We start from the raw sequence: 21,655 nt of genomic DNA, 5'->3' as shown, positions 1-21,655 counted from the left end.
AGCTTGCCAGTCTCTGCCGTGAGAGTGGGATACTCTCGGTAACTTGCTGGGCTCTCCGAGAGGGACAGAGGAATCGAGCCCAGGTCGGCCGTGTGCAAGGCAAATACCCTACCCACTGTGCTAGTGCCGCTATTGCTCCAGCTGCAAGCAATTAACGCCCTCCTTCCCCCAATACTGTCTTTGGCCCCTGTTTGTGGCTTTTGATAACACCTGGGACTGCTTCCCACCTGGTGGGAAGCTTCCAGCTGTGTAGCCATTTGCTGTGACTAACCAGGGGACAGACAACCTTCAACCAAGTTTGCCTCAAGTGATATGAAGCAGACTTGTTAGCAGAGGGCTGGGGAGGCGGGCAAGGAGAGCAATTTCTAGCCAATAATGGTAGCTGCTAGGAGAGAATTTGGGGCATAATGGACTGGGGGTGCCCAAGAGGGCAGCCTACCCCTTAGTCGTGGAGATGTTGGTTCTAAACCACTGACCCTGAAGAGATGTTAAATATTAATTTATACCCTGATAAGAACTCTACCACCTGGAGCAGGGCAGGGAAGGGAGGAGAGGGGGCACCTATCTGGGTCCAGAGAAAGGACATATTCGCTTGGAAGGTCACATTGAGGTGACTGAACTTGGAAGAGCTTTGGGACGGGATAGCAATGGGAGCTTCGCCTCTCACAGAGGGACCTTCCCCTTCTCAGGCTCCATTAGCCTCATGGTCCAAGAATCCAAGTGGGTGTGCAAAGTTCCTTCTCTTGAGAACCAAAAGGGTGAGGTGTGTGCGCCCACTTTGTCCTGGGGCCCTGGGGGGATCCTCTCACTCCCCACAGCGGTTAGCGAGCCGCAGAGGCACCCAGAAAGGGTGGCTCCGGGGAACAGAGCAGGAAGCTTTCCTTCGGGAGCAGAGATATTCTCTAGTGGGGTGCTGAGGAGACCCACTGAGAATACTGCCCCCACCTGCTTCCGTCCCCCCAAACCAAACAGCCTTCATCTGTAGTCTCAGACTCCTTTTTTTATTTTTTACTTTTTTTTGGGAGTCACACCCGGCGATGTACAGGGATTACTCCTGGCTCTGCACTCAGGAATGACTCCTGGCGGTGTTCAGGGGACCATATGGGATTCTGGGATTCGAACCTGGGTCGGCCGTGTGCAAAGCAAATGCCCTACCTGCTGTGCTACTGCTCCAGCCCCTCAGACTCCTTTTATCTCCAGACTGTTCCCAGAAGACCCTGCCATTCTGTCTTTTGCCTCTTCCTAGACAGGCTGGTCCTTCTGTATTGACCTGGAGAAATCCTCAGGAAATGTGGAGAGCTCAGGAATTGGTGGGCACGGCTTCCTGAGTGCTTCCACCAGCCCCTCCCTCCCCCAAGCACACACACAATTAAAAATTACGACAGGAAACAGCTCTACATTGCACCCTGCCCACGGGCAATGCCTGATTCAGCTCTCCACACACACGTTGAATTTCCTCCTCACCCACCCGGAGGCCTGGTATCATCCCCACTTAACAAAAGAGGAAGCAAAGGCCGGTGGTGAGTAACACCAAGCCTGAAGTCCCTAGAAGGAAGTCGTGGAACTGGAATTTGAACCCAGATGGGCTGAGCCCGAGGCTCTTTCCACTTAGTGAAGTTATAGTTTGTGGTTGTCTCATCTTCCTTGCGTTTCCGGTGGCCAAAAATGGTGTTCAGGGGAAGCCCCAGCGGGGGCTGGGTCTGAGGCTGCAAGCCCCACAGATAGGCCCCGGGCCACCGTGTCTGACTCTGGCAGACATGTAGGTTGTGCTGGTGCTATCAAGCTGCTCCAAGGTGCCCTTCTCCAGGCAACTTCTGGAGTCTTCGGGGAATCCCAGAGTAGCTGAATGCTCAGGTGGAGTGAGGTTCCGACACTGTCCAGAAGTGGGGCACTGGGAGCTCGGCGTATGTGTGTGGCCCTTCCTGCTTGCACCCGTGCACTGGGCACACGCACCACTCTGGGAGCACGTCGTGGCTTCTCCGCCAGTGTCTTGGTGCCTTTTCACGCTCATGCATGGGAGAATTCTCTCCAGGGCCCAGATGGGCGTGGCCATGCCTGGAGGTGAGGCTGGGACAGGGAGGAGGCCCCAAGTCTATCCGGGTGTGCTCAGGACTCCCACTGCACAGTCAGTGCCAGATCTTTGAACAGAGTGTCCAGCTCTGCTTGTGGCTCTGGCCTGGAGGCCTGGCTCTTGGCTTCAGCCTCAGACACTGCATCCTCGTCCTCTGAACACACCAGGGTCTCCAGCAGGCCCCAGGGAGGGGGACCCTGGTCTGTGGGGGGACATTTGAGGGAAGGTGTGTGTAACGGAAGGGACCCAGGGTGCCCTTCAATCTGGACAGAGGAAAGGAGGGGCAGTTGGTCCTTTAAGTACCCCGATGTACCCGGCTCCCCTCTGGGCAGCACATTTGGGTCCGTGTAAATCCCCCGAGGGGGCTCCTCCATGGCCGAAGAAGCCACCCCTTTCAGAGAGAGCCCGCTGGGGCTGCAGCATCCAGAGGATGCCTCTTTCTGGAACTGACCATCAGGTTGGAGGTACTTGGGACCCTGCGGTGTCCCAGGACAGGAGTCTTTGCCAGAACCTTCCATGAAGATTCCATAGGAGGAAGGCCAGCTGGCCGCAGGGACCTGAGGGCTGCAGGACAGCAGCTGGGCCTCAGATGCGGCTTGTGGAGCATAGCGTAGGGGCTCTGCTTTGGGGGTTGTCTGAGGTGTGTAGGCAGAGGGCTTGACCTCGGTGGCAGCTTGGGGGGCATAAGAGAGCGGAGCTGTCATCTGGGGAGGTGGCACAGTGGGGGGCTGCAGGCCGGAAGCGTCCTGTTGTTCGAGGTAGACCGTCTCAGGCAGGCTGTGCAGCGCGGGGGCTCTCGGGGGCTCTATGGGCCCCGAGACTTTGATTTGGGAATACTGCACAGGCGGGGTCGGGCTGCCCATCTCGACAAAGGCAGGGATCAGCACGTGCTCCTGGATGACCCGAAGAGACGGAGAGGTCAGCAGGTGCTGGACATTCTGTGTAGGAAGAACACAGCGTGAGGGATGGGAGTGGACTAGGTGAGGGGGGGGGTGTCCGTAAGGCCAGGGCCATTTATTGTGGCCATTTCTAAAGTCTGATTTATCTCAGGGAGAGTTTGTGGCTGTGTTTCTCTAGTAGGCAGGACACCAGGAAGCAGATGGGGTCACCCCTGGGTACAGTCTGGAGGATCCCTTGTGGGCCTGATGAAAAGAGGATCCAGGGGAAAGGATGGGAGAGGGGAAGCTGAGAAAGTGTACAGGAAATGACGTGGCATGGGGGTGCATGTAGGGGAAGGGGGAGTGTCCTTTTGGTTTGGCCTTTGGGGGCCACACCTGCTGTGCTCAGGCCTTACTCCTAGCTCAGAGCTCAGGGGTCACTCCTGAGTGGTGTTTAGGGGTACCTTATGCAGTGTTGAAGCTGGAACCCAGAACCGCACCTTACCTGCTGTCCTACCTCTCTGGCCCCAGGGCTTACAATTTGAAAAAAAAAACGTGCTGCATACACTTGGCAACTGGAAGATGACATTCTGGCTGAACCCAGGGGCAGAGTTGGGCCTACATTCCTCGTGGTGGCACTTGGCTGACCCTTTGGACACCGTGTGAGCTGCTTTGCACGGGCCCAGCACCCCAAAGCCCCCCTTGGTCAGCTGCCTTCTTGGGTCTGTGCTGTCTGTCCGGCTCCTGCTGGGGGCTCCCATCCAGCCCCCCTGCTCTGGCTCTGAGCATCTACCCACTGATCTACCCGAGTCCTACAGGGCCACTTGGAGCTGGAGGAACCAGGTCTAAGTACTGCTCTGTGTGCTTTGAGGAGAGCCAGGGTCCCTGGGGTCCCCCTGACCCCCACCCTGCATTGGGTGGGGCTGCTTACCAGGGAGCTGGGAGGCGGAGGTGGCTTGGTGATGTATCTGTAGCTCAGGTAGCAGAGTCCTGCGACCAGGAAGCCCATGGAGAAGAGGACGACACCTGAGAAGGGGAAGGTCCAGGTCCGATCTGGGGGAGCAAGGCAGACAGAGTAGTGAGGGTGAAGCGGGGACTGTGTGGGCGAGCCACTTGGTCTCCTCTGCCCCCTCCCCCCCTCCCGCATGCCAACCCCAGCCTCAGGCCAGGTTTTAGGGGCTTCTTTTGTTTTTTTTGTTTTTGTTTTGGGAGCCATAGCCAACACTGCTCAGGAGTTACTCCTGGCTCTGCATTCAGGAATTACTCCTGGCGGTGCTCAGGGGACCATATGGGATGCTGGGTCGGCTGCATGCAAGGCAAATGCCCTGCCTGCTGTACTATTGCTCCAGCCCTGCAAATGTGATTTCAATGAAAGTGACTACAATCTCAGGAGGACAAAACAAGGTTCCATCCTGATCTGGATCAGGTCATGGTGCTCACGCTGTCAAAACACAGAGAGGGCACAGGAGGCTGGGACTCGCTGGTAGTTGTCTAGCTCTGTCGGGGAAGAGGGCCTCAGGTCAAACACATGATCCCAGCTCAATTCGTGGCAAGGCAGATTCTCCTTTTCCTACTTCTCTTGCCAAATTCTACTCTAGTCTCCCTACCTGGCCCTTTCCCCAGGAAGGGCATGTCCTGTGCAGGACCCTGTTCCGCCCACAGATTGTCCCTTGAAAACAAAAGTGCTGGGACTAGGGTGGGGGAGTGGGTCGCTCTTGGGCTCGTGGGTCAACTGATGAGTCAAGTTTCAAACAACGCTAAGGCCCAGAACCTTCCCCAGGAGGATTCTATCAAGCTGTGATTCTTCCATATGGCCCAGCCTTGCCTCATTACTGTAGACCCAGCTTCGATGCCCTCAGATGAAGGGTTAGTCACAAGATTGAGCAGTGTCTCCAGGGAACACAGAGCTGACTTCTCAGCACCAGTGCCTCCTCACCCCTCGTGTGGTCCCCCTCTTTTGCCAGTGCCTGTGCTATGTCAGGCTTTCAAGTTAACCTCTATTCTGAATGCTGGCATGGTCGGAACAGGGACCATATGCTGACATCATCAAGACTGGACGTGATGACTAAGGGCAGACAGTTCGGCAAATCCATCCAATCCACTGCCACTACCATCATCTTCTAAATCTCTGAGCATTACAACACAGCTATCCTTATGGGAAAAAAATACTAATAAAGATATTACAAAGATTGTGCCAAGAGTCGAATTTCAGTGTGCTAGTAGAAGGAGTGTCTCATCTAGCTGCTGGCTCAAAGCCCTTCCTGCGCTCACATGGGGTGAGAACATAGAGCTAAATCTAGTGTGATCCCTCACTGCCTGTGACCATGACCAGGTTCTTCAGTGTCTTCATCTGGAAAGTGAAGATGAGAAGAGTCGCTGTCCCCTTGGTTGTTTTCTCAGGACTGTGACTCGAGTCCTGCCCGGTTCCTGGTTTGCCCTGTACAAACGCTGGTTATCGTCGCCAGCACCATTCTTATTTGGCACCGGAAGATATGGGGGCTCTTTTTATCTTCTGTTCTCCTTCCTGATAATTATTTCCCCCATATATCTCACCTGGGTTAATATTAAAGTGAATTTTCTTTGCCAGGATACACACAAATATTGTTAGAGAGAGAGGAAATCTAGACCTGCACTGGTGGGTGGAGATTAAACATATGCTGTGATAACCCATCAGCGAACTCACTTGTAGCGAAGCCAAGATTGACTTTAATGAAAACCCCAGTTGCCGTCTGGAGTCCTCCAGAGCACTGCCCAGTTTACCTTAGTTATAGAGAGGAGAGCTCAGTCAGGATTTGAATCCACCGCTTTGGCTAAACTCACCTGGCAGGGTCTTTACTTGGCACACATAGGGGGCACTCTCTTTGGCCCAGAGTGGAACTGAAATCTTGATGGTCCCGTTGAACTCCGTATCAGGGGTGAGGCCAAAAAACTCATGTTCTTTTTGTTTCCCTTCACGGTGCTGAATTTGAGAGAAATATACAATGACTCTCACATGCCAACTCTCTGAAGCCCAAGTCAGCGTGCGCACACCTCGGCTGATTTCATCCATCTGGTTCTCCTCTTTCTTTTTTTTTCTTTTGCTTATGAGGGGAATAAATATGGGAGAATACATATATGGATTTTACAACTTTTGTGGAATCCATGTTGCTGCAATTGCTCATATCAAATATGTGGTGCAATACCTGTGAGTTGCCAAGGTCCTAAGATTCCTCCATTGCCCATTTTTACTGCCTCCATTCTGGTTCGATTCCTTGTAATTTTCATCCCATACCATCGATAGTGGGCTGGAGCGATAGTACAGTGGGTAGGGCATTTGCCTTGCATGCAGCCGACCTGGGTTCAATTCATCTGCTCCTCTTGGAGAGCCCTGCAAGCTACCAAGAGTATCCCGCCCACATGGCAGAGCCTGGAAAGCTATCCGTGGCATATTCGATATGCCAAAAACAGTAACAATTCTCACAATGGAGACGTTACTGGTGCCTGCTTGAGCAAATCGATGAACAATGGGACGATAGTGCTACAGTGCTACCATCACAATAAATAAGGCCCTGACTTCTCTTCTCATCTCTCTTTTATTTTTATATTCAATCTCTTTATTCTACTCCAAGTAATTTACAGCTTTTGTCAGAATAACCATTCCTAAAATAACAATTGTAAACTCTAGTTAAAATAAAAAACAATGTGTTAACAATTGGTAGAAAGCAGAGGCAGGTTGATTTTGGAGAAATAAGAAAGAGAATGACACTGTGTGAATATCTCATAAACACTTTTTTTAGCACTGAAGCAAGCACTCTGTCTAAACCTTGTGAGTGTCTAAAACCTAAAAAGAAACCCCGTAATCTTACTGGTTTGAATATCTAGAAGATAGATTTCAAGGAAATGAGAGGGAGGAGAAGGGAGGGAAGAAGGGAAGGAAGGAAGGAAGGAAGGAAGGAAGGAAGGAAGGAAGGAAGGAAGGAAGGAAGGAAGGAAGGAAGGAAGGAAGGAAGGAAGGAAGGAAGGAAGGAAGGAAAAAGAGAGAGAATGTGATCTATATTCAGAAGGAAAGACAGTGGGAATCTACTTCAAGGTGAGAAAATGTTGGAGTTAGTTGTCAGACAGTAGTTTTAAGTAGCTAGTCTAACTATGATCAAGGAAGTTATATCAAGAATAAATGGCCAGGAGATCTCAGTAGAATAGAGACTTCAAAACTTGGAGATGTTAAAACTTAAAAAGCATAATAATTGAAATAAAAAGTCAACTAAGAGGCCAGAGGGATAGTACAGTGTCAAGGGTGCTTGCGTTGCACATGGTCTACCTGGATTTGATCCCTAGCATCCTATATGGTCTCCCAAACACCAAGTCAGGAGTTACCCTTGAGCATATCCACATGTGGCTTCCTCTAAAAGAAAAAAAAAGCCCACTAAATGGTGTTAACAACAGATTGAAGATGACAAAAGAATCAAAATACTTGAAAATAGATCAGTAAGACAGAGAATAAGACTATGATGATGGTGCACAACTTTCTGAATATGCTAAATTAAACTTTTTGTACTTGAATCATAGACTTTCAAAGGGAGAATTTTATGTTAATTACATATAAATAAAATAAAGAGGACAGATATATCAGAATGATGCCTATAAGAAATGAACTTTAAATATATAGACATGAAAGGGTTGGAAATAAATGGACACAAAAATATGTAACACACAAACTCCCAGCATAGGAAAGCTGGGATCACTATGTAATAGTAGGTCAAGTAGATGTCAGTGCAGATAATATTACTAGAGATCAAAAGGTGATAGACAGGAAGCTTTAATAATTGTACACATGTCTAATACTATTGAATATGCACAGAATTAAAAAGAAAATAGACAAAGTCATAATTATAGTTTGAGATTGTCACAGTTTTTTTTTTTGGGTCACACCTGGCGATGCACAGGGGTTACTCCTGGCTCTGCACTCAGGAACCACCCCCGGCCGTGCTCAGAGGACCATATGGGATGCTGGGATTTGAACCCGGGTCGGCCACGTGCAAGGCAAACGCCCTACCCGCTGTGCTATCTCTCCAGCCCCCAAGAGATTGTCACAATTTTAGCAACTAAAATAATAGCCCTCTCTCAAATCAAGGAGAACACAGAAGACCTGAATGCCACTATTAGCCACCTTGAATCTAACCAGTGTTACGGAGTATTCCACTGAACCACTGCAAGATACACATTCCTTTCAAATTAGCATGGACCATTCATTGAGATTGACCATATGCTGGACCATGAAAAAAGTCTTTACAAATGTGAAAGTACAGAAATCACATAGACGATGTCTTCTAAATGACATTTTTGCTCAATTTTCAAATTGAAAATTGAATTAACAATGAAAAATGTTTAAGTTAAATTTTATTGGCAATTAAATTCACAAACCAAATTAAATCAGACATCATAAAACATTCTGGAGAATGCCAGATAACACCAAAAAATAGCCATAAGGACTCTCTCTGCTTTTTAATGCCTAATTACTTCTTGACTAGTGAAAAAGATCTTTCCAGTCACTACCCTAGCCAGTACATCCCCTCCTGTCTCCTCGGGCATAGAGCTAGTTGAGTGGGAAAGGGGAGACCCAGGAAGTTACCATTTGGTAGGAATGGTTGACACGCAGCTCCAAGCAGTAGGACAAGTCAACGAAGATGTCCTCCAGGGTTAACTGGTGACCATCCTCCTCTGAGTGGATGGGTGTGAAGGTGGGATGAATGACCATCTGAATGGATCTCACTCTGGGGATACAGGTCACTTTAGGTGGTTTGAGGATAGCTGGGAAAAGGGAGAGAAATGAGAGAAAGAAAGATCAGAATCAGCATCAGCTGGTAGTGGCTGCCCTGGGTCATGCGGAATGGCCATTTCCTGTCTCCTTTCCCCTGCACCCAGGTCTGCTTGTGAAAGTTAGCTCCACAGAGAGATGTTCTGCAAGGCAGAGCCAGTGGTGAGCAGGAAGAGCCCGGGCACTGGGTATTGGCCCCTTGGTTGATCAGGTTCTTCCACAACTCCTAACTCCCCCATCCCCACCCTGAGTCTGCCCAGGGCTCCTTCCCGCTTATTTACTGGCATTGGCTTTTGGGAACTGAAAGCTCCACTGCATGTCCTAAATATATGGGAGCACAGTGTTTTGGACTAAGCTTCAAACACCAGACCTAAGACTTTAGTCTCTCTAGATGAAAATTTCCAAATCAGCGAACGACCTTTACTTGTTTGAAAATTACTTCTGGGAGTCTGGTGAATACTATGAATCTTGTCTCCCCCAAAAGGCTCATTTATAAATTTTTTTCTTTAACAAACATCTTGTACCCACTTTTTGTGATCCAAAAGCCTTGTTTCTCCTGAAGCTAATTTACAAAAATCCCTGAAAGACCCATTGATCTCCAAAATTGAAAACATCTCAACTAGAGAAATGCTTGTCTCTGTATTGTTTACAAAACTGAAAAATGGAGGCCTGAGCAGTAAGACAGAGGTTAAGGCACTTGTCTCGCACACAATTGATCCTGGCTCCACACATGGTCCCCGGGCCCCTGTTGGGAGTAACCCCTGAGCACAGAGCCAGGAGAAAGCCCTGAGCACAGCTAAGTGTGATCCAAACTCTCTCACTTCCCTCCCAAGCCCAATTGAAAAATGAAATTAAATGCCCTCAAAAGAGAAATAAGGGGGGGCTGGAGCAATAGCAGAGCAGGTAGGGCGTTTGCCTTGCATGTGGTGGACCCGGGTTCGATTCCCAGCATCCCATATGGTCCCCTGAGCACCGCCAGGAATGATTTCTGAGTGCATGAGCCAGGAGCAACCCCTGTGCATCGCCAGGTGTGACCCAAAAAGCAAAAAAAAAAAAAAAAAAAAAAAAAAGAGAGAGAAATAAGGGAAATAAATTTAGAGTATTTCTGTAAAATGGATTATTTGCAGCTGAAATATGTTGTGGAAAAATATTAAATGACATAAGCAAATGTTCATGACATCACTGTAGGGAAAAAAACCCCAATCAGAGTATAAAGGAATAGATACAGCGATGGGGCCCAGAGATAATTCAGTGATAGAGAGTATTCCTGTTTTTATAGCAAGAAGCCTGGCCTTACTCTGCATATGCACATGAATACAACAACAAAGTGCAATACTCAGCACTGTAGCACTGTAGCACTGTTGTCCCGTTGTTCATCGATTTGCTCGAGCAGGCACCAGTAACGTCTCCATTGTGAGACTTGTTACTGTTTTTGGCGTATCGAATATGCCACGGGTAGCTTGCCAGGCTGTGCCATATGGGCAGGTTACTTTCAGTAGCTTGCTGGGCATTCCGAGAGGGACAGAGGAATCGAACCCAGGTCGGCCATGTGCAAGGCAAATGCCCTACCCGCTGTGCTATTGCTCCAGTCCACAATAAACAAATGTGGGCCCAAGTCACTGACCATTGTACCAGCAGTAACAAAGGGAAGGGAAGGAGGAAAATAATAGAATGATATTGTTGATCATAATTATGGTTATGTTAAAGCATTCTTTAGGGCTACATTTATTTTTTATTTTATATTCTATATACTAGAGCACAGGGCTGGAGCGGGTAGGGCGTTTGCCTTGCACAAAGCCGACCTGGGTTCAATTCCTCCCTTCCTCTCAGAGAGCCCGGCAAGCTACCGAAAGTATCTCACCTGCACGGCGAGCCTGGCAAGCTACCTGTGGTGTATTTGATATGCCAAAAACAGTAACAACAAGTCTCACACTGGAGATGTTACTGGTGCCCGCTCGAGCAAATCGATGAGCAACAGGATGACAGTGACAGTGACAGTGACAGTGATACACTAGAGCATTTCTATAACAAGCATATTATTTAAAAAATCCAAGAAACATTGTTTGCTTATTTTATTTTCTAAAAATGTCTTTTGGTTTGGAAAGGAAGAACTGCGGACATTGGTGGTGGGAATGTGCACTGGTGGAGGTATGAGTGTTTGAACATTTTATGATTGAAACTCAAACATGAAAGCTTGTAACTATCTCACGGTGATTCAATAATAATAAATTCAAAATTAAAAATAAAAGAAAAATTCTTTGGGGGCAGAGACATAAGACAGGGAGGTTAAAGTGTGTGCTTTGCATGCAGCCAACCCTGGTTGGATTCTTGGCACCACATGCATCCTCCACCCAAGCAGCCGGGAGCTCCCTGAGCAATTCCGGGCATGACCCTGCTGTAGTCCATCAAGCACTGGGCCCTCAAGTTAAACTGCTGGCTTTATTGGCCAAGAATCTCAGAATGGGTGGGCTCTCTAACCTCTGGGGGTTAAAAAAAAATCTCAGTCACCACTGTGCCCATATCTCCCCCCAACAGAAAAAAAAAACACAAAAATTCATGTGCTGTTAAGCTAGTTGGTGTGGGGAGTTAGGCAACTCACATTCACTAATTCACCCCCATTTAGTCCATTCATTCATCTACTCATTCAGTTATCAATTCTGTACTGACCATCTCCTATGAGCAAGGGACTAGGCAAAGGGCAGGGAACACAGTGGATTCCACACTCCACATATGCCCTCCTGGAGCTCATGTTTCAATGGGGGAGGCAGATAACATGCACGCAAGCAAACACAATAACTGCAGATTGTGATGTGAGGTGTGAAGACAACGAATGGTTTGTGTGACAGTGTGGTGACTGAGGGAAATCAGGTTGTCAGGCTGGGAGCAGGGATGTTCGATGAGGTCATGTTGAAGCTGAGACCAAGACTGAGGGTTGGAAAGTTACAGGAAGAGCTGGGAAGAGCTTCCAGACAGCTCGAGCAGTGAGGATGCTGTTGGTGACCCGGGCAGAGCAGCAGGAGAGGGTTTGAATTGAGCACACCATTGGGTCACTCTCTTAGGCCATGGCAGAGACTCAGATCTTACTTTGGCATTGTGGGAAGTCGCTGCAGGGGCTGGGAGGGTAAGATGGATGCCTCTGAGTGCTGCAGGGAGGAGGGTGGGGGGCGGGGCTCGGGATATGAAATGATCTAAGTCATTTAGATTTATATTTATATAAATCTGATTTATATAAGAAGCAAGCAATTTATATTTAAGAAGCAAGATAAAAAATAAAGGGGTTCTGCACCAGGGAGGTGGGGATGGAGATGGAGAAAGATCAAAAGACGTCATGGGGAACGCTTTGTAGGGAGCAGGGATCCTTCCCAAAAACCCACACCCCTTATGCTTCCAACACCCACCCCAGTGCACCCCACTCACTGTGCTGCCTGAGATTGAAGCGGTCAGTCATCTTGGTGGCTGTTTGGCTGCCTGTGTTGAGCGCTGTGACCTGAGCATAGTACTCGTCCGTGACGTTGTTTATTTCCACTGTCAGGTTGCAAGATTTCTGGGTGATTCGCTGGCAGCCCTTCTTTGCCAGCCAGGCACTTCCTCCATACCTGTAGGGAGCCCAAAGCCCAGCTATCATGAGCTGGCCTGGCAGTAGGCCTGTGGTGTTGGATATTAACCCCAAGAATTTTAGGCTTTATCGGTGAATTGCTCCCTTTACCTCCCCCCAGAGAAGCTTACAGTGCTCTTCTGAGCACTCCTCAACCCCCAAGTTTATCTTGAACCTTTCCTTTGTGCTTTATCTCTCCTTTGTTAGCTACAAAATTCCCTAAGTCACGCTTGGTTACTTATAAAGTCAGACCTTCTGGTGACTCTGGATTTTGTATTTGTAGTGAATTACCTGCTTTTCTCTTTCCCCTATAACCTTATCGCATTTTACTATAGAGCAATGTTCTTGGCTTAAACACAGAATGACTGTTAATGTAAATTTGGAAGTTAGTTGACTCTGAAATATATGTACTCCTGGGCACCTGTTATAATTAACTAAGGTTTCAGTTGCAGTAGTTCCTAACACTCCCAAAAGCTGGGTTCCGGGGCTAGAGCGATAGCACAGCGGGGAAGGCGTTTGCCTTGCACACAGCCACCCCAGGTTTGATTCCCAGCATCCCATATGGTCCCCTGAGCATTGCCAGAAGTAATTCCTGAGTGCAAGCCAGAAATGACCCCTGAGCATCACTGGGTGTGACCCAAAAAGAAAAAAAAAAAGCTGGGTCCCTCTGAGGGATCTCTGGATGGATCCGGGGCAAGAAGGAGCAAAGCTACCCTGGCTTCTATGGCACAGTCTAGAAAGCATAAAGCACGGTTTTGATACAAGTCATAATGACTTAAAAGACAGGACCCCATGGCATAGGAAAAATAAACCTGCTGAGGAGTTAGTCTGGAATTTATGGTAAAAGCCCAACCGGTTTTTCTCTTGGAGCCCAGAGAATTAAGTTTTTGAACCCATATTTTTTACTGTGTTTATCCAAATAACTGCAAATATTAGTAAGAAGTAAACTTAATTGTTTAATAATGTACTAGCAGCAAGGGAAAAAGAAAAGCAATATAGATGCTTGTCGCCCCTGAGCGAATTGCTCTGTATAGTCTCAGACCATCTGCTTGAGTTAATCTCCTCAAAAGAATTGCCTCCATCAAGATCATTTACCTCTGTAAATGATCAGTCACACCTGAGTGACGCTCTGTACCTCGGATGCCCTCAGACTCTCTAGCTAGACTATTCAGTTCTGAAATTAAACAGGCCTTTTTGACCATCAACTCGTGGTCCCCTGTCTCTTAGTTCCGCTGCTGGGGAGGTGGCTCTCGTCCTACCAAGGAACCCCCAGCCCTCACACTTTTCCTTACACTGTTGCTTATTAATAGCAGTGACAAAGACTTCCCATATTTACTGAACCTCATACTGACCGCTATATGTGAATGAGGTATTAGTCCACACAGTGGCCCCTTGAGGTTCTTTTATTATTCTCCCTCTTTTTCCATAAGAAAGCTGAAATGTAAGGAAGTTAAAATGGGGGCTGGGAGATAGCACCCAGTTCCATCCCTGGTAATGTCCTCACCGACCCCCAGCCCCGCTGGGTAATAGCATGTGACTAGCAGGCCATACTTGTTGGGTCAAGAAGAATCGCTGGGATGGCCATGAGGTGGCAGGCAGGGGGTGGGGGGGTGGGGGTGGGGAGGGGCAGCATTGGCAGCACCACTGGAAATGCCCCTATTTTTAAAAAGGTAAGAACTGACTGGGTGTTTGGAGCACACGTGAACAGAGCCAAGATCTGAACACAATTAGTTTGAGTCCAACTCTGGATTCATTGTCACCATAGAATTCTTTTTTTATTGAATAGGAGCCACGCCCAACAATGCTGGGAGAATCTAGGGCCATTGATACTCCACCCAGTACTTTGGATTTGGCATTTGGCCCAACAGTGCTTAGGGTCCATGAGAGTTACCCTTACTGGTACCTGGGGACTGTGTGGGGCCAGGGTAGAGCTAGAGCACATTCCTGCACACAAGGCAGAAACATGCTCTACCTACCTCACTTCTTAATCTTTTTTTTTAAAAAGGAATTTGTGTTTATTTATTTATTTTGACTTTGGCGGGGGGCAGGGGCAGGAATTGAGTCACTATGAATTACAAAGTTACAAAGATATTTATGATTGAGTTTCAGGTGTGTATTGTTCCAACACCAATCCCTTCACCATAAGAGCCCACTACCCTCCACCAATGTCCCCGGTTTCCCTTCCAGCCCCAGCTTACCTCTGTGGCAGGCACTTTCCCCCTCCCCCATTGTCCTAGTGTCCCCTTCCCTGACTGATCCCCCTCACTCCTGCCCCCGTACCAAGCTCCCTACTGAAAACCAGTTCCCTTGCACTTTATTTCTATTCACACCGGCATCTTCTGAGGCAAGATCCCTTACCCCTATTTTACAGGTGAGGGGTTAAGCTTTAGGAAGAAGTGACTAGGGAAGCAGGGCTGAAGCTCAGTGGTTGAATTCATGCTTCTTACGTATGGGGTCCTGTGGTGGAGCCACAGAAAATCTCCCAATCCCCAAATAAAAGAAATGTGACTTGCCACAAGACTGGAATTCAGGCTTATAGACTCCTGGAACTCCTTCTACCCTGCCCAGAACAGAAATTCTGACGGGCAACATGGAGGTGGAGAGGGAGAGAGGGGGATAACTTTTTGTTGACCTAGTCTCATTAATAGTAATAAAACAGCTATGATTACCTTATTATTTACCAAGTACAAGTGCTAAGGACTATCTTATTTAATCCACCCAAATCCACCTTATTTAGTTTTGGATTTTGAGTCATATCCGCGGAGGCAATCAGGTCTTACTCCCGGGTATGTGCTCAGGGATTACTCCTGGCAGGCTCAGGAGACCATATGGGGTGCAGGGGATTGCGTACAAGGTAAATAACTTACTATCTGTACTCTCTTCAACCCCAGGGGATTGCATGCAAGGTAAATAACTTACTATCTGTATACTCTCTTCAACCCCAAATCTACCTTATTTAATAAGCCTGTGGTAAATGGGCTATCACTCTCTTTATCTGACATTGGGGAAACTGAGGCTCAGTGAAGTTACCCAGCTGCCCAGGTCATATAGTTAAATGTTCAAGCCTGGGTAACCTAACCCGGAAGCCTATACTTTCATGTAGGTATTCTTTTCATGTTGTTGTTTAGTTCCCAAATAGTGTTGAGCGAGCCTGGGGTCACTCCTGTAGCACTTGGTTAACTTGGCTGGAAGTTCAGTGCTAGGCTGGCAGCCTGTGATGCTACTTGGAGACTACCCAGGCCACTCTGAGGGTGTGTGTGTGTGTGTGTGTGTGTGTGTGTGTGTGTGTGTGAGAGAGAGAGAGAGAGAGAGAGAGAGAGAGAGAGAGAGAGAGAGAGAGAGAGAGAACATATGGGAGAATGGATCATTTTGGAAGAGTTGCTTTCAGGGCAGAGGGAAAAGAGAATGCTTTGGAAGGAAACCTACGTCTTGTACTCCACACTGTACACCGTGTCTGGAGCTTCCTCTGGCCCGCTCTCCCACGTCAGGATGGTCTCGAAGTTGCTGGATTGGAATTTCACGTGTTGAAGAAGGCTGGAGGTGTTCTCAGCAATGCGAGCTGCAGAGAGTTGAAGCAGGATGAAAGGAGGCTCACAGGCCCCATCTCTTACCTTCTAACCAATTGCTCAATGTTTCAGGGTGATGGTGGGGGAGCTGTGAGGGCTAACCTGTGTTGGATCATTATACCTGGGTCGAACCATTTTGTTTGCCATTACTCATTTCCCCCTCCTCGTTCACACTGAAAATCACTAGTTTAAAGCATCTGATTCAGCATTTTCTTAATATATAGACTATAATGAGTGTATAATACACCATAATTGTACATTTATTATCATTGATTCCAGAACATTCTCATCCATCCAGAAAGAAATCCTGTATCCATCAGCAGTCTCGATCCCATCCTCCCTTTTCCCAGCCCAGCCAGCACTCAGCTATTTTCTGTCTCTGTGGATTTCCTTATCTGGACTTTTTGTATAAATAGAATTTTCATATAAATACAGTAGATGGTTTTGTGCCTGACTTCTTTCACTTAGTTTACATCCATATTTTATTTACATCCATATCACACATTGCATAAATCTGTCTTCTTCTTCTTCTTCTTTTTTGTCTCACCCAGTGGTGCTAAGGGGTTACTCCTGACTCTGCACTCAGAAATTACTCCTGGCAGTGCACGGGGGGATTGAACCCAGGTCAGCCATGTGCAAGGCAAACGCTTTACCTGTTGTACTATCACTCGGGTCCCTACCTGTTTCCTTTTTAAAGCTGAATAATATTCCATGGTATGGACAGACCACTTTTGTTTACTGTGGTCTTGCCATGTTGGGCTATTACAAATGATGCTGCCATGACTATCTGTGTGCATGCATTTAAGTGGACAGATGTTTTCAGTTCTCTTGGGTCTAGAGGTAGCAGTGACATGCTCACAGAGAAGGTCAGATCACAATGTTTTAGGTGTTTTATTTGTTTATTTTTTGAGTCATACTGGCAATGCTTGGTGGACCACATGGGGTGCCGGGGATGGAAACTAGGTTGGGCATTTGCAAGGCAACTGCCTTCCCCCCTGTATGACCTCTCTAGCCTCTGGTCAGACTCAAATTCAACATTTCATTTTTGGAAGGACTACCAGGCCCTGCCTCACAGTGGCTGCTCCTCATCCCCCTCCCACCAGCCATGTTTGAGGGGTCCCATGAGTCCACATTCTTGCCAGCTCTTGTCCCTCATTGCCTGAAGTTTGTATCCATGTTTCCTGAGGGAATGTTCTAGAGATATTTAAGTAAACATTGAAGATTCAATTGACATGTTGAAGAAATAAAAGGCAGTCATTTTGAACAGGCAGGAAGAGATTTACTTTTCTGCTCCCTGCCCGCCCGCCCACAAGCCACCTCAGATTGCAAAGGCACCTTTGGCAACCAATGGCCTTCATTGTGGGGACGGACGACACCCAAAGCAGGCTGCCTTGGCTTTTTAAGCAATTAGACTTCAATTTCTTCATCTCCAAAATGGAATAATTTGATTTACTTAAACATAAACAACAGTGACTTGGCCAGCTGCCGACAGCTAAGCCTAACTCATGACACCCTTTCTATCATTTCTATCAGTTTCTATCATTGTTCCCATTTGATGGACAAGAAAAACAGAGGCTCAGAGGACTGAGTCCACACAGCATTCTGGTCCACGTGTGCATGAAAGAGGAAGCCTCAGTTTCTCCTTGTCAGCTGCTGCAAGCAGCTCCATGTTAACTGTCCCCATTATACATTTAAAAACATTCCTGCAAATTCTTGGGTTCTTTCTGAGACTGGGGAAGTTTACATTTTCCCAAGATCATAAACTCTGCCCCAGACCTTGGGCTCACAGGAGACTAAGAGATAATGGGAGCAATGCCTGGGCCTATGGTGAAATATATAACTTAAAAGGTCTTAAATAAACAGATAGTCCCCACCAGCCTCATTGGGAATGCAAGATGTTAATCTTCCTTAGCAACACACAAACGGGCTCTAAATTAACAAGACCTATCTGTGAAACAAATGGGAATGCTCTAATACTTTGTTTGATAAGTAACATAAAGACCCAGTTTTATATTTAAAAAAACTCACAAAACAATCTATACTTAACAGTTGTATATTAAGTTCCTCCCCTGCTGGGAAGTTTCTTTCTACTTTCCAATAAACTATTTTTATTTTCTAACTCCGAGTCTGAGCATCTTTATTACTCAATGTTTTCTTTTGAGTAATAAACACTGGGGGCCACACCCAGCAGTGCTCAGGTCTGATTCTTGGCTCTGAGCTCAGGGATCACTCTTGGTGGGCTCAGAGAACCATATGGGATGCCGGGAATCGAATCTGGGTTGAATGCATGCAAGCAAATGCCCTACCTGCTGTACCAGCACTCTAAGCCTAATTTTACTCAATATTTTCAGTTTTGAAAACATTGTGAGACCTGGGAACTGTGGACAAACACAGAGACTCAGCCATGGCTCCTTCTCCATGCAAAGCCCGAAGAGTTCTTCACAGGTCCCGGTGGGCTGTGGGGCAGAACCTCGGGGACAATGTTTGGGACAGCGTTTGGTGCCACACCAGCTTCTGTTTAGGTGTGTACTGTTGGAGGGATTGGAGGGATGCAAACCCCTGGGGAAACAAGAAACTCACTGTATAGATGAGGGGTGTGTGTGTGTGTGTGTGTGTGTGTGTGTGTGTGTGTGTGTGTCCAATTTAATTTTTCTTTTCCCAAGGCCTCCCAAGCAGTGCTTGGGGGATCCAGAGGCCACTCCCAGGACACACAGCCCCAGGGCAAGGTCCCAAGAAGGCGGGGCTGGTTGGCTCTGTGGTGCCAGGGGTCAATAGGGCTAACCTGGCAATGCAAAGTGACCTCCAGAACTGCCCCTGGTGATGCTCAAGGGTCCATCAGTATGGGAGGGGGGGGTCAAACAGGGACTGGACACATGCTAACCCTGTGCCCTTTCAGGGGACTTCTGTTGGCAGATGGAGAAGCTTCACCCAGTCCCGGCCTTTGCTTGGTCTATTGCTGCGAAGTCTAGGGTAGGACAACGAGAGGGGCCTTGAAGCAGCTCTCCAAGAGAGCCCCTACTTTACAGAACTCTTCTCTTGGCCCCCTCAAGCTTGGTCTGTGAAAGGAAATGGGGGCAGGGAGGCAGAGACCAGGGTTTCTCAGAAGGACCTGCTGGGATGACTGGGAAGGCAGCAGGTACGGCTCTGGCTGAGGGAGGCCTTGAAGTCTGGAGTGGCTCTGGGTGCCTGGACATGACCGTGACTGCCAGAAAGGCCAACAGGCAGGGAGTGGAGGGTTCTTTCACTCTGGATCTCCACTGTGCTTCTGCAGACTGGGAGTGTGGACACGATCCACGGGCTTGGGGGTGGAGGGCTCCATCTGTGTGTGGGGGGGGGCATGGAGACTCTTGGGGAAGTTTGGCCCTGCTTGCAGCAGGCTCGCACTAAGGTCACATTTCTTCCTGAACCTGGACTGGTCAGTCGCAGAAGCTGAAGCAATCTTTGTCTTCCAGGCTTCCTGAGGGCCTCAGAATAGACCTGGGGGCCCCAGGGGTTTTGTCCCTGCCAGCTAGTGGGTCAGGTGAGCTGTGGGCCTCACGGTGCGGCTGACACCTTGTCTGGATCTGAGCCTGGGCTGGATTGGGGGTCTGTCCTGGAAGAAGGGGGCAGGGGGATGCTGGGCTTGAGGCTGAGGCTGAGTGGAGGGAGGGAGTTCACTGCACTCAGAACTGAAGTGGGACCGCTGGTGGGGTGGTGAAGTCCAGGGAAGAGGAAAAAGAGGGGGCATTGGAGAGGTAGTCTGGGGTGGGCTTAGTCTCTTCTGGTGGGGGGTTGGTGGAACTCATATCAGGGTGGGCTATGTGGGTTGGTGGAAGCCTGTGGCTGAGGCAGAGATCACAGAGTGGGGGTGGAAAGCAGATTAAGGGCCAGGCTGTGTGGAGGTTGACTGTCACGGGAATTAGCTTCCCATAGGGAAGCTTGGCCTCTACTTTGAGGGGGGTATGAAGGGCTCATGAGTCTCCCCTCTTCCCTTTCCTTCTCAAACCCACTGTCTGTTCCTCAGTCTTTGTCACTCCCGTACTTCCTGTGTTGGGGCACTTCCTGTGTTGATCTGGAATGCTGCGGACGGTTCTCCAGAGAAAGATTCTTCACACTAGGAAGACCCACTTTGCATCCACCATTTGGGAACTGAAGGAATACAATTGCATCTGCTCATGAATCAGTCTGAGAGCGCTGGGTGAGAGGCTGGGGTCTCCCTAGTGAAATTCCTGCTTCTTAACAATCTCTTCAGTCACCTTCCAATCCGAAAAGGCCAGGGACCTCCAAGATTCCCCCGGCATAGATGGGAAGCCAAAGGGGCATTTCTTGGAGTCTCTCGGGGCTCCATTAAGTCCGAACTCATCACAGATCCCATCTGTTGGCAATGCCAAGCTTGGGGCCTGGAAGAGTTTATACTGCGAGGAACGGGGGACAGCTGGAAGCCTGGCCGGGGACAGCACAGCGGGCTGGGCAGTCCCAGTTAGTCATGGCCCTCTGCTTGCACTAGGATGGGGAAGGGCTTACAGAAACCGCCCCACCCTTGTCCCCCTACTTCGGTCAGATCAAGGCTTTCATTCCCTAGAAAGTTCCCTGAAAGACATCAACATTTCAAGGAACAGAGCCACAACCTGGGCTCACACACGGGACTCAAAGTTCTCCTTAATGCTGAGCCACAGACTCACCGCAGTGGGAAACTAGGCCCTTCAGTTCTGTTTCACAAGTGCAGGTGTTTTCAGACCCAATAATGCAAAAAAACAACAGCAGCAGTGGCCCCCACAGAGAAAGACTCTTGCACTTTCGGCCTTGGCCAGCCCAGCTAGGGTGCCCGGGGCGCAGGGACCGAGGCTGCGACTGGACTCAAGCTGGTCTGTTCCCTCCCTCCATCATCTGTCCTTGTCAAGCCAGAAGTAGAAAGAAGTATAGGAGGTACAGCACCTTCCAGGAGGATTTGAGGGGTCAGAGGATGTCTGTCTGTCTTCCGCGATTTCTCCGCTAATGGTGGGGGTAGAGGAGGTTCTCTGGCCTCTCCAGTTCAGAGAATTTGTTGATTGCATTTTTGAGGCACCCTCTCAACCTCTCCAGTGACCTGGGTGCCCACCACACCTCCGGCCCCCCACCCCGGTAACTCAGCAGCCAGTTCAGTCCTAGCAGAGATGAAACTGAAAGCGGCCTTGCTGGGGGCTGACGAGAGGTATGAAGGTGCCCACCTGGACTCTGGCTGCTGGCGGGGGGCCGGGGGCTGCCCACCAGGGGTACTCACCGACCAGGGACCCTGCAGTGAGAATGGCAAGGAGCGTCCTCATCAGCCCTGCACGGAGCCCTCTTCTTCTGTCTTTCACTCTGGCCCGTACTTGCGTCCTCGGAAGCTTTGGCGCCTTGGCAGGTGGCTCCTCAGGCTGCTGGGCGGGGAGTGGGGAGGTGGGACCTGAGCCGTGGGGAGCGGGGTGCAAAGGTGCCTGGCCAGCGGCTTGCTTTGGTATTCCAGGATCTGGGAGGGATCCAAGGGAGTTTCCCTTTCTAGTTGCAGAGAACGGCAGCAGGACTGGCTGGCTTGTTTATCTGGTCTGGTGACTGATTTATCCCCAGACACTTCAATGCAGTTATCAGGGAGCGGAGAGGCAGCGAAGGCAGGGAGAATCTCGCACATGCTCTCTTACCCGAGATCGGTGGGCAGTGGGTAATAAAAACCTAGCAACCCGACCTTACCTTTTGCCTTGGTAATTCCGTTTGGTATTACTGAGGAATGGCACAGCCAACAGGGAGCAGCAAAGA

At 48.9% G+C, this 21,655-nt stretch overlaps 1 protein-coding gene across 1 annotated transcript; it reads right to left on the bottom strand.

Moving 5' to 3' along the window:
• Positions 1–2,106: 2,106 nt before the first annotated feature.
• IL22RA1 (interleukin 22 receptor subunit alpha 1) lies at positions 2,107–21,186 on the bottom strand. Its single transcript, XM_004603445.2, has 7 exons — positions 21,144–21,186; positions 15,765–15,897; positions 12,161–12,339; positions 8,558–8,736; positions 5,770–5,908; positions 3,881–4,002; positions 2,107–3,009 (listed from the first exon to the last, which is right to left on the bottom strand). Exons 1-7 carry the CDS (start codon positions 21,184–21,186, stop codon positions 2,107–2,109), a joined length of 1,698 nt encoding a protein of 565 aa, XP_004603502.1.
• Between the last annotated feature and the right edge of the window lie 469 nt (positions 21,187–21,655).

Source organism: Sorex araneus, chromosome 5 (assembly GCF_027595985.1).
Source record: "Sorex araneus isolate mSorAra2 chromosome 5, mSorAra2.pri, whole genome shotgun sequence".
Classification (NCBI taxonomy): Eukaryota; Metazoa; Chordata; class Mammalia; order Eulipotyphla; family Soricidae; genus Sorex; species Sorex araneus.
This window is presented reverse-complemented; position numbering and strand designations above follow the sequence as displayed.

Excerpts from the sequence above, each read along its gene's own strand:
- IL22RA1 (XM_004603445.2), bottom strand. The coding sequence starts at position 21,186 with ATGAGGACGCTCCTTGCCATTCTCACTGCAGGGTCCCTGGTCG. Across the intron at positions 15,898-21,143 it reads CACTGCAGGGTCCCTGGTCG|CTCGCATTGCTGAGAACACC; the intron begins GTGAGTACCCCT and ends AACTCTCTGCAG. Across the intron at positions 12,340-15,764 it reads TACAGTGTGGAGTACAAGAC|GTATGGAGGAAGTGCCTGGC; the intron begins GTAGGTTTCCTT and ends GGCTCCCTACAG.